The sequence below is a fragment of the Saccopteryx leptura genome, chromosome 3 (genome assembly GCF_036850995.1).
Source record: "Saccopteryx leptura isolate mSacLep1 chromosome 3, mSacLep1_pri_phased_curated, whole genome shotgun sequence".
NCBI lineage: Eukaryota > Metazoa > Chordata > Mammalia > Chiroptera > Emballonuridae > Saccopteryx > Saccopteryx leptura.
Window position 1 is genome coordinate 34339271 of NC_089505.1, and position 18163 is coordinate 34357433.

The 18163-nt window shown below is 35.6% G+C and overlaps 1 protein-coding gene across 4 annotated transcripts in view; it reads right to left on the minus strand.

Annotated features, from left to right (window-relative positions):
* The window catches only part of LAMA2 (laminin subunit alpha 2), a 627903-nt gene that overhangs the window by 147787 nt on the left and 461953 nt on the right, over positions 1-18163 (minus strand). For all 4 annotated transcript variants that reach the window (XM_066373271.1, XM_066373270.1, XM_066373269.1 and 1 more), the window contains 2 exons: positions 12610-12696; positions 8208-8401 (listed from right to left, as the gene is read on the minus strand). In XM_066373271.1, coding sequence (XP_066229368.1) covers positions 8208-8401; positions 12610-12696 — 281 coding nt within the window. The remainder of the gene's footprint in view (positions 1-8207; positions 8402-12609; positions 12697-18163) is intronic.

Here is an 18163-nt window from a genome sequence, read left to right on the forward strand (position 1 = left end):
TGTTTCTTCCTCACTAGAGAAGGGACCTTAATTACCTTTGGTCACAATGCCTAGGAAATTGTCTTCCACATAGTAAACAATAAATACCGTATTTCTGCATGTATAAGATGCTCCCATGTATAAGACACACCTTAATTTTGGGACCAGAAATTTGAAAAAAAAATGTATTACATAAAGTTATTGAAGTAAAGTTTTATTCATCATAAAATTCATACAAGTCCTCATCACTGTCAAAACTCCCATCCATTAGCTTGTCCTCATCTGTGTCTGATGTCACTGTCTTTATATACTGCCTTGTCCTCAGTTCCATCTATGGCATTTGAAATGCCACAACCACTGTATAATACGCACCCAGTTTTTAGACCCCAAATTTTTCAAAAAAAGGTTTGTCTTATACATGGGGGAATATGTAGTCCTTTACTACTATCTTTGTGAATGAAGAGCAACCAGTATTTAGGAGAAACCACCAGAGAGAGGAAAAGAACAGAGAGAGGGAGAGGGAGAAGAAGAGTGGGAGAGAAAGGGACAAATGTCTGAATGTGGGAAGATAATAACGAATGACAGGAAATGGAGAACCACACAGATGTGTGAGGAACAGGAGAACTGGATAAAAACAATGGTTAGAGAGAGAAAACTGTCTTGTGACGGAGAGGCAGAGACTGACTGATGCCAATGAGGGGACAGCTATGATACCTTTATGAAGTCATTTCGTTTTTTCCCAAAAGAGTTACTGGAATAGAGGAATGGAAGGGAAGCAAAGAAGAAACAGCACAGGTTACTGAATGGAAAAAAGGCACTGCTCATTTCTGGGGTGCAGCAGAAATGCTTACTTGCCACTTTTCTGCTGCCCCTCCCCTGAGAGGTGGAGTCTATATGCCTCCCTTGACTCTGGGTTGGCTTTATGACTTACTCTGCCTCACAGTTGTCAGAAGGTTATACTTCATGACTCTTGAGCCTCAGCTTCAACAGGTTTTGCAGTTTCTGCTTTCACATTCTTGGATCCCTGCTGCCTTGTAAACAATCCCAGATAGGCCTCCTTGAGCAAGAGAGGCAACTTGATCTTGAGAAAGGCAGGCCCAGCCATTCCAGCTGAGGCCCCGTAGTGTGAATGAGGCCATCTGGGACTCTCCACTCATGACAAGAAAAGAATTATAAATGGAGCACAGCTCAAATTGCTCACTATGACATCTTGAAAATACATACAGTTGTTGTTTTAGGATATTGAATTTTGGAGCAGCAGCATAGAGAAATGATACCCTTTACCAGATTTTGCATGTGTGATCTAGACTGTAAATTCAGAACAGAGACAAGTCACAATTTATAGGTTAAAAACAAGTATTAGTAACAAGTCTTAATTATATTAAAAGTTATGAAGAATATGAAGTTTCCTTTCCCCCTGAGTCCACGCTCATTATTGTTTTTAAAGTTCCATTCTACTTCTAGTGAAGATGTATATATTTTGGGGAGATATTCCTAAGAGATAAGCAAGTGAATGCTCTTTTTTTCAACTGCAAATCATGAAAGATACCTGATAATACAATATCTCACCATGGCTTTTAGGGCAGTGTGTTCTTCAGAAACCCTTTGCCAGTTTGTTTTCTGATTTATTATAATGTATACCCTATTTCCAAGAGGGAACTGACTTAGCTCATTGATAATGGTATGGCTAGAGGCTCCTTACTGATGGTTCCAGAAATTTCCAGGGAAAAGTTTTCTCAGTTTTTATTTCATACAAGAAGAAATCGGGGACAGTAATGCAGAACTAGATCTGATTTACTGTAATATACTACAGTGGAAACTGGTGAATGAGAATGCCAAGAGGCATGATGAATACTCATTTTTCTCTCATTTATTTTACCCCCTGCCCATCTGTTTCAGTTTCTCATTTTCAGTTGTTGAAATGAAAATGTATTTAATTGCTCTTTCAAGGACTCATACATTCCATTTTATGTCTCTATGTCCAAAGGTCTATTATTACGCCATGTCTTACAGTCTCTGCATTTGCTTTTTGGGGAACAAAGTTCAAGCACATTCCTTTAAGTGAAGGGCAAGTTTTATATATGCTCCAAGTAATATACTAACATCTGTCCAAATGGACCAGAAAGACTTATGAATATGACAGCCATGGGGATTTTTTTCAAAGCTTCTGTATAAATCGAATTCATGCAGTTATAAGATAAACACATGGAGAAGTGTGCCCTTTATACTATGATTTGCTATTTTTTTTCTGACACAAATTATTTGACTTAAACCACAAGCTACTTTTATCTGTCCTAAAAAGTCTGAAATGTCTGGCAACAACACTGGAAATGGGATGCAAATTAAAACCACATTTAATTCACTATAATAGGAAAGTTTGGAACAGTGTATGGAGACATGAAATATTCACATTATGTAAACAATTATTTTTTGATAAGGGTGAGTAACTGTTCAGTGTAAATTATCACCTGTCTTATAATCAGGAACAACCACCCTTCCCAAAACCATTCTCCTACTCAGCAATAGAAAGAAGATTATAAAGTGAGATCCTTCCTAAAATGTATGAGAGCAAAAGCAAATACTTCAAGACTATGATTATATTTTACATGACTAAATGTTTCAGAGGCTTTGCCTATAAAAATGTCAGGATAAAATTTGTATCTAATATTAACAAATGCAGTATTAAATTCAGATTGTTATAGCTGGGCACATCTAAGGGGCAAATCATGAAGTTAATATTACAGATCTTTCTGTTAGCAATTAGTCAAAATACTGCTCTTCTACCAGAGTCCCCCATGCATAATAACTAGTGGCTTACTGTCACAAAAAAGTCACACGCTGCATCCAAACCAAAGAAGCTAAAGCTGAAATGAGTGCATTGAGTACTTCTGAAAAGGCCAAACCCATTAACCATTTTTAGCTAAAGATACAGAAATTGTCTGCTCTTATCAAACATGGATAAAATAAGTAAATATACAATTCTAACGAAAGATAGAATTTGTGTTAATATGCATGTTTTAGTTTAACTGTTCTGCATCAAGGTCGTTGACAGTTCCTTAAGTGTGGATTTTAGATTTCTCGCTTTTCCCTTTCTTGTTCAAACAGAAACTTTTAGATTAGCATATTATATAATAAATAAATAGCTTCTACAATAAAACTTTGGTTTTAAGTTGATTAAGAAGGCTTTTTGGTTGTTGTTTGCCTGTTATTTCTCTGAATAGAGAGAAAAGTATTTTATAAACTTTAGGTGAGGCTGATATATTTGTTCATGTGCCATGTTCTGATATATATATATATACTATAAATTTTTATATTTTAATTTAAAATTTTATATTTATATATAAATTTTATTTAATATATGTTAAACAAAATTCTGTACATACATACATACATATATGTGTGTGTATGTGTGTGTGTAAAACAAATTCAATATGGTTCCAGTATGGTGTAGCTTTTCAGAAAAATAGAAACTGATAGTATTAGAAATAATAATGGGATAGTAGCTTTTATCTGTACAATGTTCGTGACATTGCAGGCAATATATTGTATCTTGCTGTCACTATCTAAGGTTCACAGCAATTTTATAAAGTACTAAATGTCATTTTAAAGATGAGAAAAATAGTCACAATCAAGGTATTTATGGCTCTATAAATACAAACTTAAAGAGATAAAAAAAATTAAGGCAGTCATAAAAGAAGTATTCAGTGACTTGAAGAGTCTAGAATTAGAGATAATTAGAGAAAAATCAAAATTCAGCCTAACTTCAATACAATATTTCATCAAGGCTCTGAGGGGCTGTGCAAAACATTATATTTCTGAAAAAAAAAAGAAAATCAAACAGTAACCATGAGATAATAATCTCTAGAGTTTTTTGAGCATCTATTATGCTTACTATGTATAGATGATTTTAGCATTTTATTTCAGTTTTACAGATGATGAAATGAGGTTTAGAAAAGTTAAGTAAAGTCACACAAACGTTAAGGAAAGCTCGTCTGTGGCTCGTGAGGACTCAAGCCTGCTAGAGCCTTCACACCAGCAGAGCAGGATTCCTTACATCAGAAGATGGTCTGTTTAGGAACACCACAGAAAAGGAGAGGAGTAGACTCTGACTTATAAGATTTATCCCAATTGTCAAGTCATTTCTATTATTCTGTGAGGTCAGTAAACTTCCTGCATCTAGCAGAGTGAAAATTGAAATCAAATACAATTTACTCTTAAAATAAAGACTGAGTGAAAATAAAGGAAATTGTGAAGCCTCCTCTATATGACAATTCAACCACACAAGTCCACTAATAGACCAGCTTTCTCAATGTGATAGACAAACCACTGAAACCAAACACCAGCAATGAGGAAAATGATCTAGAATAGAGTATTTGCTCTTCTACAACATTGTTAGTCTGGCCCTATGCTAAGAGGGTTGACAATAAGAAACTGAAAGCACCTTTTACTAACCAAACAGAGGCAGAGAAGGTGCAAGAAGGATGAACAAAAGTTGCTTTTATAACTTTCCTGATGTCTGGATTTGGACAATATGCCACAGCTTAGAGTTTTAGAAATGTAGGGTAGACATACTGGCCTGTGAATAGGGACTGGTACTTGGGGCTTTAGTGGAGGCAAGGAGAGGAGGGCATTTAAAGGGCTAGGACAGAGGGTAATCTCATCATGTCTTACAAGCAAAGCCACAGCTCATGAAATAGCATCTGGAGGTCAAATGATATTTTTTCATCATCTTTTCTTATAGAAAATCCCATTTTTTTAAATAGTGATGAACCACATTCCACTATTTGTTCTTGTTCTTATATATAGGAAGCAGTAACTGCCATTATTAATCATCTTTGATTATAAAAGTACAGTACTGTTCTAGTGATAATATATACATAAGGGTATCTGCCTTATTGTAATGAGGTCCTTGGTGGCAACTGATTATTAAAAATAACAATGTTGACTATGTGTCTGTAGAGTAACAAGTTTGGATAGAACATCAGACCTCAGGTTTCACCAAGTAGCTGGAAGGTACATACTTTACAGAGTTAGGAGTATTGCCACATTTAGCTAGGTTTATCTTAGGTTGCAGGTAAAAAACACACTTTGTGGTTGCTGTTGCAATGCTGGCAAAAAAAAACCCACAAAAAAACTACATCTATGAGATAAATGGTGATTATAAATAATAAGGCTGATATAGTCCTAATAATTTATATGTAATGAATAAAATAGGAAACATCAATTTGATATTTATATAATGCTATTTTAGGCGCACTTTATGAAATAACATCTTGCCAACAGCTACTAATTTTAATTTCTGTTCTCTAAGACAGTAATGTATTTTACTATGCCACTCATAATCTATTTTAAACATCACATGAGTTGTTCGGTGTTAATTACTAGTCTGTAGAAAATAGGACATGAACAAAGCCAAGTTTTCTGTTTCACAATATAAAACTTTAGTATTAAATAAGTAATATCTTTCTCGCTCATTTTCCCATTTCAGAGAAGTAGGTAGATGTTCTCAATTTATAAAATTATATGTGAATGAGGAATTAAAATGGAAAGAGGAGATGGGATTTGTATGAACCTAATTTAGTAAGAAGTCCTAACTTGGAGAGTTCAATAAAATATCTATTCGGAAATCAGCAACGTGCATAGGGAAGGGCACGCTGTAGAGCTGTTCCAACAGCTCTCTTAGAAAAACCTGCAAAGGCTTTGAAGGGAATCTGAGCACCCAGCTAGCGGATCTTTCCATCTGCACAGAAGATAGGACTGCACTTGACAACCTCGGATGAATAAGGCTCTAGCAAATGTCATATATTTTCATATTGATATTGCATATATTTAAACTTTGTATAACAGGCCCTGCAGATCAAATGTGCCAGGTGAATGCACTCTTTGGTCCTTACTCTAATTTAGCTCATGGATATAGAAAGATATTAAAAAATAAACTGAGGATAAGTCAGAGTTATTTATGTCCTCACTTATGTCTTAGAGTTATCTCATTTCAAAACTAGAAGTTGTATCTGAGTCCTGAGAAAGACCAACATCATATAATCAAGGCCTAATTGTTCACACTAGGAAAAATTTTACAAAATGAAGAAAAAATGAAAAATCTGAAGATACTCTAATGCAACAATTCTTACAATTAAGCTAATGAAGGGTAAAAGATAAAACATTCTTAGAAATAAATGAAAATTACCAGTTTAAGAGCAGTATAAGAAAAATTTATACATCATATATATAAAATATTTATCATTAATATTTTACAAATATGAGGTAAATATTATAGTTATTTATAAAATAATTATAAATACTTTAAAAAAGTATCTAGGTATTTTTTAAAAAATCAGTAAGAGAAATATTAAAATTTTCCAGACATAGCAACTGGAATGATGATTATGTATAGCAGTTGGAAATACATTTTCCTGTGGGACAAAAATAATGCAAATGAACATTACCAGGCTGACATAACTTTGTAACTGGAGAATCAGCACTTTGGTATTTTCACATGGGACAATGGGAGATGTAAAATCCACAGATATGATGAGGAAAAAAATGAGTTGGGTTTTCTTATTATAAATTTATTTAAATATATATAAAATATTGTCAACAAGATAAGTGTTTAGAGCTATTGTTATTGATGAGTAGAATGACAACTCCCTTTCAAAGAAATGTTCAGAAGATAATCCCATTATTTTATCACTCACAGATATTTAATAAGTTTTGTAATTTTTCGTGCTTCACATTGGACATTACCTTTTTATTTTAGGTTTACTGCTGGGTAATTAATAAAATTGATGTTTTAAAATTAAAGGATTATTTAGGTTAGTATATGCTAGGAGTATCTATCAATTATGTAATTACATATATCCATGTTAATAATTTAACTTGGAAACAATATTAAAACTAGTTGAAGTATCATGGTAGTTCATTTAGGTTGTCATTAAAATTTGCCATTATACTTGAGAAGAGTGAATATGTCGACAACACTAACTGAATACGATAATGTAAATGTAGATTACATTTCATCTCTCTCTCAAATTTGGCATTTATTAATATTTTAAATGTATTACCCTTTTCACTAAAGACATTTGAAATACATAGAAAAATAATTTAAAAATGTATGTCCCCAAATATTTCCAATCTTTTATTTGTGGCATATTTTAAAAGCCATCTTTAGTTTTTGAGGTAACTCTTACAGAACTGAAGCACAAACAAAAATTCTAATTAAGATGCTAGTAAGCCTGACCAGTGGTGGTGCAGTGGATAAAAGCATCCACCTGGAATGCTGAGGTCGTGGGTTTGAAACCCCAGGCTTCTGAGGTCAAGGAGCATATGAGAAGCAACTGTGAGTTGAGGCTTCCCATTCCTCCCCCACTTCTCTCTCTGTTTCTCTTTCTCTCCTCTCTCCTAATTAGACACAAATTAGATGTTAAAACCAGAAATATTAGCATGCATGTATACGTTAAAATAAGTAAATGTTGAAATCAAAGAACAAAAATATTTATATTTGTTACAAAGAATTAAGATAACTAATGTAAATTCCCTCAAGGAAAAGAATAACATGATTTAATAGTCCCTCTCTAAATTTACAAATGATCTATTTTAGATAGGCTTTGTATAAGAGCCAATAATTATACATATAACTATTGATATTTGATGTACTTTGAATATGGCATTACCGCATCCAGAAGCAAGTAAAGAGAGAGAGAGAAAGAGCAAGCCAACTTGCTCTTCATTTATTGTACATGTGAATAAAAATATTGAGTTCATCGTCAGTGCTTCCAGGTTCTGTAGTTCAAGAGAAAGTTATGAAGCAGTAAGTCTCTGGATTTCTGTAAAAGCTAGGAAAAGTCAGTTGAAATTCAAGGCTAAAAAGTGTCCAACCAATTACAAATTCCAAAAGATTCTAAAAAATTTAATTAACCCAGATTTTTAATCTGTCACAAAGGCAATGCCAACTCTGATATGGACAAAATAAAAATAAAATATGCCTCCAGGAGCTTTGTTGTAGGTCTTCAATGAACTGACTAAAGCATGCTGAAGATTTTCTCAGCTGTCCTGGGCTCAGCGGGATAGAGACAAAAACAGCAGGCAAACAGCAGAAGGTGGATAGACAGTGTCAGAAACAATAAAGCGTTAGCTATTGGAAAAAAAAAAAAGTCACTCACTGAAAATGAGACAGAAAGACAGAAATGGACCCAAGGCCCAAAAAACTAAAGCTAAGTTAGTATACGTACAAACACACTGCGTGCCCTCTCGTGCATGCCAATGCTCGCAGCCGTCACACTTCGGCCCTGTGGCTCCAGGTCGGCACGTGCAGAGCCCCGTGACAGCGTCACAGGGGACAGGCAGTGAGCCATAGGGATCACACTCACATTCTTGGCAGGAGCCTCCGGGGCTGCTCGGGCTGCCAGTATAGCCAGGAGCACACCTGGATTGAGACAGTGACAAAGCAAAGAAAATGAATAATGTTATGTCTCTAAATTGCTGTTGCTTGTATGTGTTGTTTTAAATGAAACAAAACTGATACCAAGAGTCAATAGGTTGGCGGGTCAGGGAACTTTTCCTGTAAAGAGCCACATAATAAATATTTTCAATTTTGCGGGTCAAAAAGGCGAAATCAAAATCATGCAGTGAGAGAGAAAAAAAATTTTCAACTTTTTTTGGTTGATAGAATTCAAAATATAATTAAAATAATCAGTACAGATTATTTTATAATAATAATCTGCTAAATAAAAACGAATCTACCAGTGCATAAATTGAATTGTTGTTGAAATATCAAATTTACTTAACAAGGGTTCAAATTTAGTCCTTCCTATCATCACATTGATTGTAAATGTTTGCCTGCAACAACCATTCTTAGCTTGAGTGCCATACAGAATCAAGTAATGGACTAAATTTTGTGGACTGTTGTTTGATCATCACTACTCTAGATCATAAACTAATTTTGAAGTCTTCTTTTTTTTTTAAATTAGAAATAAATATAATTATGTATCAATGCCTGAGCTTTCCTAGACTCATGCATTTTAGATATCAAAATGATTAAATCATTCGACCTGAGACAGGCTGAGCCTCTTTCAGATGGATGGGAAAGTCCTTCAGTTACTTCTGGAGTCTTTCCTGTAAGATTAAGGTTTCCCTGAAGGTACTCCCCAAACCAATGTGTTTGTGCCTAGGACTGTCAATGGCAAAACGGTGGGTGGTGCGAAACTGCGCAAGGACATCCACCCTGCTCCTGCGCAAAGAAACCCAGCTCAGTATAGACGCCAGATGCCGGCAGCAGTGAGGGGAGTGAGCCATCCTCTGTCCCTGTGCACTCCCTTGATGCATCAGGCTTCCTCCCTTTCCCTTTTTCCTCTCACCCAAACTTTAGTAAACCTTTCCTTTATTGAATTTGTTTAATCTCCTCTCTTGATTTCTGTTTTGAAGAGGGACAAGAACCAATCTGCCAATGAGAAACCTGTTAATTTTATTAATGAGTGACAGGAAGCAAAATAACAGTAAACTAGATTTTCTATTTAATTCTATTTTTCTTTCCTTTCTACAAGCCTTTCTTAAGATGAATTTTTCATTATGTGTCCATGGAAGTGGGTTAATGTGATACAGATAAAATATATAACATCAACTTGAGAAACTACAGGGGAAATCCAATGAGATAAACCCCAATGTGATCCATTCAATGACTGACTCTTTCACTCATCCATGTATTCATTCATCTAAGCCTACACCTTTGGTCATATTACTGGAAGTAGTAACTTTACAAGATGCTAGCAAGACCATACGTTCCGGTTTACTCAGAATGGTCCCAGATTAACTGTTGTCCCGGCTTAATTATTAAAAACACTTCCTTTCTCTTTCCTCAAGTATCCCAGATTGGACAATGAATTATATACAGTCAACCTAAATATAATCCACAGTCAGAATTTTTGTTCAAAAGGCAAGTATTAGAGAAGCTGAGAGAGAGTAGGACATGGAAGCCAAAAGTTATTAACATGGGTCAAGTAATCCTGGACCATTTGTAGTGACCTGGTATAGTGAAGGTTCGCATGGCTGACTGTGAAAGTCTATTTATCCTGGCCTGGTTAAATAATATCTTGGCCTGGAAAAGCCAAAGCAAGGAGAATTATCTGTATCATTAGGCTTTTATGCAGTTATGGTTTTAATTATTATTTTACTCTCAATATAATATTACAAATGCGCAATAAAAGCATCATTTAAATAAATCCATTTAAATTATTTAATATCAGCAGGTAAAAGAATTCTATGCCATGCTGGTTCAGATTGATTAAATACTCAAAGAGTCTATTGCACGAGTAACTAAGATAAAGCATGGGGAGGGTTTTCTACACTTCTACAGGGACACTCAAGACATTTAAGCAGTTTTAGACCCGAGCTGATGAGTTTAGGCAGGTCATAAGGTGATTTAAATGATTTAAGAAGCTCTCAGAAGTGGAACAAATTTATTTGGAAGGTTATAGTAAAAATTTAACCAAGACCTTTGGTTTAATTTAGCTGAATAAAAGCAATTTCTCAGGGAAATATAACCTGATCATTTATGTTAGAGATGATGAATGTAAAGCTATAACAGCATTTGAGAACGGCAAAAACAATTCAATTCATTCACATTTGATAGTGTATGACCCTGATCATCCATATCTATATGTTATATAAGCTGTCAACTCGTATTTATTTAACATTAATGAATATTAAAAAAATAAATTTTCTGTAATCACTCTGCCTTAAGACAATCATTGACATTTCCGTGTACCCTTCCAGTCTTTTCTATATCCATGCTTTCATGGATAGTGGTAACTTCAATTTATATATGTAGCAATGCTATCAAACATTTTTCTCATAAATTACTGCAGATAATTTCCTTGGTGTTCAGGGATGCTTTTAGTCATCATCCTACTGAAGTTTACAAGGGCATGAAATGAATATAAGTCTAAGCATGAATACCAAAGCACACTGGTGGATATTAAAATATATATATATCTATTCAAGCGCTATATATATCTTCAAAACCAATGGAAATACTTTTGGATTTTGTATTGCTTTGAGTTATTTAATTGCTGCTAATTTCTGTTGGCATGGAAATTTGAATGAGCAGTTATATATATTCAAGTATTAGATATTGTGTTTAGAGTTACCACATATAGAATTATTTGCAAATATATTTTGCAAACTTATAGAAACTGCATTGGAATTTATAAAATTTAAGTTTAATCATTTAGTTACCTACTTCTTTCCATGATTAATACAACCATTTCTGGTGATATCAAAAGAAGATTCTTAAATAAGTGATAAGAAAATGAATATGGGTTTATATTTGCAAAGAGAGTCATAACTTAAGAAGTACTCTTAGAAGAATCCAGCAAAGGAGTAGGTGAAGCAAGACATAGAAAAGAAATGATCCAAGTAATGATGTGACTCTAGCTAATATTTCAGCCTAATTCCATGAAAAGCTCTAAAGCACAAGTAACATCTAAAAATTTGTTCATTTTTGGTGCAAAGAAGCTAGAGTTTTGTACTCTCATACTAGTCATTGATTGACTTTGCACCACTGAAGGAAGGGTGGGGTCATTCCCATGCCTTTCTCCCCTGCGATGGGACAGGAGGCTTCTGTGTAGGTGCTTAGGCACGGTACCAACACTAGTCTATGTAACTGATCTTCACAATGTTAGTTTTAAGTAGGTAGAACATCACCTATTCTGATACTATAGGTGAGAAATATGGGACTCAGCCAAGGCAATGGAGCTGGTTACATCCACGGGTCTTCATAAAATTTTAAACTATTATCAATTATGCAAAAATTATCTTATGTGTATAATGTTAATAGTTAATTTTAGTTACTCTGTTACTTTAGAGATACTATATAAGACATAATAAAAATGTTGATCATACGCTTGAATATCCAGGATACTAGTCTTATAGAAAATATGGACCCATAAGATATTAATTACAAACTTACTAGGCAGTCAGTCTGAAATTGTGCTACTTCATTTACCATGTGTATTAAAGTTAGAATTCAATTTAGTAACTACATCATCCACTATCAGATTTTGTAAAACACATGGTGAGAGGAAGCATTTAAATACTGTTTGCCTGTTGAAAAGGAGAACTGAATAACAAATACTCTATTGTTTGGGTTGTTCTAATTAAGAATGCTTGATACCATTTATGTTCTGAATTATGTATACACTTGCTGGTGTAGTGCCATAGTGCTCAGAACAGTGACGTGCATGTAATAATGCTAGCCGGTATTTTCCACTGAACTAAAAATGAGAATTATGTGTAGTCAGCTTTTTGTTGTTAACTACTTAAAAGCTTTTGGAAATTGATTAAATCTATTTGTTTTTATAAAGCTCCATCTCTTCTTCTCTTCATAAATATATATCTATATGCATCTATATGTTAGTATGTGTATATATGTATATACTAAGACAATTAGAAAATTGTAAAGTAATCTGTATCTTTGGAGAAACTCTAAAGCTAGAACATGTTTTAAAAGTAGTATATAAATAACTAATGAATATAAAATAATAAAGTTATGAAAATAGCCAATACTTTTCATTGTGATCCTTTAGTATGCTATCTCAAAAAGTATCATTATTCTCTGTGTATCAGGACTGGTCATACCGTTCACAGTACTGGCCTTCATATCCCCGTGGGCAGGCTGTGCAGCGGTAGTCATCAAGGCCTTCCATGACACATGAAGGGCTGAAACTAAGTCAGAAAAAAAAAAACACTGTAAACAATATTTTCTTCTATTTATTTTATAAATATAAGTAATTCTCCATTATCTAGATAATTAGAACTTATTTTTAGGTGATTATAAATGCCTATTTATAAGTTCCTTTTTGAGAGTAAAATATCAGAACTAAATATGACCAATAATAGTCAACAAATAAATATGCTTGGCTTTTAATGAGTTAACAATGCATCATATTGTCTATATTAAAATTTTAATAATTATATGACAACCATGAAAATATGAAATATCCAGCAAAAGTTCATTTTTTATGAATCAATAGAAAAACATGACTAGAATTTACACATAGTTGCCTGATAGTACAGTAAGTATTACTGACTATCTTTCAGGTAAAAAAGGGGGTAAGGGAACATTAAAGCTATATATATTCTTTTTCTGAAAACCCAACTCACTCAAATTGCCACTGGCACTTCAACATATGAAGTGTGAATAAATATTTCACTTAAGAGTGCCTTTTCTAATTTACGTATTACTTTCAAACTGCATTTTACTTGAAACACAACGTAATGTAATTTAGTGTGAGCACAGAAGGAAAGCTTTCTACATGCAATCGGTAAGATTTTCTGAGACTTTTATGATCTTTGCTAATAGGTAGGTCTTATATAACTTGTCCTGTTTTCTTACAACACTGGTAGACCACAGACCATCAAGTCTGTGTCAGAACTGCTGACCATCTTACTTTACAAAAGAGAGACTTGACAAGACTTAAAAACTAAGCTGTATTACCATGTAGTTTGGGGATTGTTACAAACTTCTCTCAAACATAAATAGTGTTGCATTCCCACTGGGTAAAATTGCCTGGTATACTAGAATCTTTGAAATAAAAGGAAAAAAAACCCCACATATGTTTGCTGCAAAACAGTAATGCTGTAACACCATTTTTCTTTTTGTTGGTCTGCTAACCCAGTTGATGCTGAAAAAGCAATAAAATGTACAGATGAGGGTCACAACTTCTATTGGTCAGGTGCTACTAGGACTTTATTTTACATCTCTTTAATGCATTAAATCAAAAGTGTATGAATGAGTAATAAACTCTAACCAAGCAAACTATGCACACAAATTGATCTACTATTCACAAACTCATAATCCGAAAAGTTTATTTTTTGCCTTTGTAAAAATAGACCTACAAACATAACTGACACAGTCTGCAAGCGTTTAGCTCTAATTTAAAGCTTGATGCTAAGTGCATCTGTACACGTGCACACACACACTCATGTACATATATAGATGCTTAAAAATACATTTTTAGCTATTTCAAGGGAAACTCTAGAGAGCCAACATAATTAAATAATACTCCTTTTCAGTAACATATTTGTCTCAGTTATATAGAGGGATGTTATAATTCTCCTTGGTGGATATAAACTTTCTTGAATTATGATAGTGTGGTGTATTAAAACTTTTTCTTGTACCACTTATAAGAATTTATGAAGGAGGAAGTAGGAATCACATCTTTCTTAAATTAGAGGGGTTTTTTTGTTCTGCTCACTATACCCTTAAATGCACTTAATTTTCCCATTGCCTACAGGGCCTCTCAGAAATCCTGGTGCTTTCTCTGGGTGGTCATCTTTTACAGCTAATTCCAAACTTGCTAATTCCAAACTTGCCTCAATGGAATTTCAACAATTTGGAGTCCGCTGCTCTGTGTTGCCCTGTGGATACCACAGAGACAGACCGGCTTCCCAGTTCACTGGTTGTTCCTTTTCAGCCTCCTTGCTGAATCTTGGTCATATCCTTGACCTCTATGTGCTTCACAGTTCAATCTTCAGATTTTTCCTATCCTGATCTGTCCTGTCCTTGCCTCTCTCCCCTAAGTAATTTGATTCAGTCATCAAGTCTTTAAATATTACATCCATCTTAACATGTCTAAAACTGACCTCCCCCACTTTCCAGAAAATATACTGACCTTTCTGTAATTTCCACCATCTCAGTCAATGGCCACTCTGTAATTCTATTTGCTCTGATATAGACCACAGAGTCACCTTTGTCTCCTTTCTTTCACATTCCACAAGAACTCTACCTGAAGATGCTGCTGGTGTTACTGTCACTTCATAATTGCATTATTATTTTTTTCCAAAAATTTTATTTATTCATTTTAGGGGAAAGAGAGAGAGAGAGAGAGAGAGAGAGGAGGAGGAGGAGAAGAGCAGGAAGTATCAACTTCCATATGTGTCTTGAATCAGTAAGCCCAGGGTTTTGAACTGGCAACCTCAGCATTCTAGGTTGACACTTTATCCACTGCACCACCACAGGTCAGGCCGGTGGTTGCATTATTGTGTTTCAGGTCTCCCTTTGCCACTGGAGGCTTTTTAGCTCTCAGGACATTTAGTTACCCACTGCAGCCTCACTGACTCCCTTTCCTGCCACCCATCCACTCATGTCCTTGACTCCAACCACCCTGGACCCTTGCTATCTGGCAAGCATGGGCCGATTTCTAAACCAGTGAACTTAATTACTTTTCTCAGGTTGGATTGCCCTTCCTAAAGATAGTCACATGGCTCCCTCCATTGTTTCTCTTGAGTCTCTGCACAAGCCTCATCTGTTTATGAAGATATTCATTGATCACTCTATCTAAAAAGGGTACCCTAGTCACTCTAAATTCACTAAAGCAGTTTTATTTTTTCTGGTAAAACTTTTACTTTGTGATTTTACATTATATATCTATTTGCGTTTTTTCAGGTTTATTGAGGGATAATTGACAAATAATATTATATTTAAAAATGTACATGTGATGATTTGGTGAATATATATACATTATTATACAATGCATTTTAAAATAAAATATGTATTTCCGATGGCTTTAGGTGACCCCTGTGTTTTGGTCGTTTGACCCCCGCCGGGGTCGCGACCCACAGGTTGAGAACCGCTGCTCTAGTTAATTAACAGATCTATCATCTCACATATTTACCATTTTTGTTTTGTTTTACTTGTGTTATAAGTGTATGTGTGTTTTGTGAGAACACAATTCTACTCTCAATTATAGAAGGAAGTTTCAAGTATAGAAGGTCCTCAGGTTATGACTGTTTTGACATACAATGTCTTGAGTTTATAACACTCGTTCCCCATAAAAACTTAAAAAAAATGAGACGTGTTTAGGCTTATGCTGTTAGCATAGTACTTATGGACTTTGTGGGTGAACTAGTTTGGTTGCATGCGGCGGAAGAATACGCAGCAATGTGGTCTATGACTGAGGTAGTTGGCGTCCCCCAGCATGCTTACCTACACCATTTGGGACTGTTAAAAGTACAAGTGTTCCATTTGTGTGAGGCTAGGGTGTGTTTCAACTGACACCAAAACTCTGGTTATGTCACTGTTGTAGTAATGAAATTGGGTCATAATCCGAGGACCCACTGTATACAGTAAAGTATTATTCAGTAAGGTCACCATGTTATACATTAAATCCTCAGATCTTATTTATTTTACAACTGAAAGTCTGTATCCTTTTAACAGTCTCCCCTAATTTCCCCACTCCATAGACCCTGGCAACAAATGTTCTCTTCTGTTTCCCTGAGTCAACTGTTTTTAGATTCCACATACTAGTGAAAACAGGCAGTATTTGTCTTTGTCTGACAAAAACTGCTGAGCACTTTGGAGATGATCATGAAACTAACTTGGCACCATGATAAAAGGCAGGCAAGGGCATTGAGCTTGGGAAGGCTCTCAGCTTGCAGTGGCTTTCTAATACTCTGCTAAAATATCTGACCTGACCTGGGTAGGCAGTGGAAAACCCCAAGGATATGTGAGCAATACTACACTATCACAACAGCTAAAAATGTAAGAGATGATGATATATTGCCATTTACAGCAACATGGATGGATCTTGAGAACATCATACAAAGTGAAATAAGTAAATCAAGAAAGCTAAAAACTATATGATTTCACACATAGGTGGGATATAAAACTGAGACTCATGGACACAGAGAAAAGTGAAGTGGTTACGGGGGGGCGGAGTAGAGTGGGACAAATATATGGTGACAGAAAATGATTTGACTTTTGGTGATGGACACATAACACAAACAACAGTTCAAATGCTATAGAGATGTTCACCTGAAACCTACATACTCTTATTGATCAATGTCACCTCATTAAATTTAATTTCTAAATAAAAAAAATTAAAATAAAAAAAAAGAAGCTAGTGAGTCGTTTGGGAGGCGATCACTAGTTTGGGAGGCAAGACTGGGATGGGCATTCTCCCGCGTGCTCTGGAACATGAAATCCGGAATAAATCGAGTCTAGGGCCGATGATCAAGGCCTAGACAATAAGAACCTGAAGCATTTACCCTTCTCATCTTCCTCTGCTTTCCTCATTTAAAGATAAAGAATTTCAAAATAAAGCCCCAGAGGTAGGAAGGAGCCACAACCCCATAACTCTGCTAATTAGAGGAAATTTGATCAGCTTTACGGCTCCTCTGTGGTAAAATTTTTCTGCCACCGCAGTCACTACCTTCCCTTCTTACCCAACCTGTTTCCAGAGACCAGGGGGCTATTTTTAACACCTGCCTTGGGAAAACATCACTCAGAAAGCAAATCTGAATTTGCTTGAGAAACTATCCCAGCTTGGCAGTCCTGAGCCAAATCCAAATCACTCCTGTGTGTCTGAACTTTGGGACTACCCCTGCCTCTGCTGGCCTTCTCATCAGTCTGGATGATCATTCCCTGTTGCCTGGAGGTGTCAAGGGTGAGTCTCTTGTGCGGAGCAAATTACTTCAACCATCGAGAATTTGCTGAATGGCAGTGGAGGTGTTACATTGCAGCGGTTGAGGTCTTCGGCTCTGGATTCAAATATAAGACTATTTGAATCCTAACACCGTGGAGCCCTCGACCTGAGCATAAGGTCTGTCTCTTAGAGACTAAGCTTAATGGGCAATAGCAGGATAGACTTCATAGGGCAGGTGGAGGGGACTCAGTGAGGATCTAGCTACACAGTCCTGGGCACACAGCAAGGCTGCAGTAAACGGCAGCTGCTGCTCTTAGGAAGGTGCTCCAGTTTCCGCTTTTAGGAACATGGTCAAGATCTGCAGCCCCAATGTCTGACGGCTGGGTGTATCATGGCAGAGCTTTTCCTGGGCTGACAACACCCTGCAACAGGAAATAAGGATGGGAGCTTTCAGCTGTCTGTTTCCCAAAAGGTGAACTGTCATTTGTCAGTTGTAGTGATGGACCAGCAGGATGTACCAGCATTTACCTGTTCCCAGCGTCAGTGGCATGAGGTCATCATAGTGAGTGACAATGTGAGCATGTCCCACCCTTCACAGAGTTCCCCTAAAGAGACCCTCTTTGTCTATTTCAGCAAGTTCACTCATTTGGAAAGAGGGCTTCCTTCTCCTTTCTACTAAATTGGCAAGTCTTTATTGTGGTAATAATACCTGCTATAACCAGTCAATCTGTCTTTAAATAGTAAATTATTATTATGTACTCGGCTGA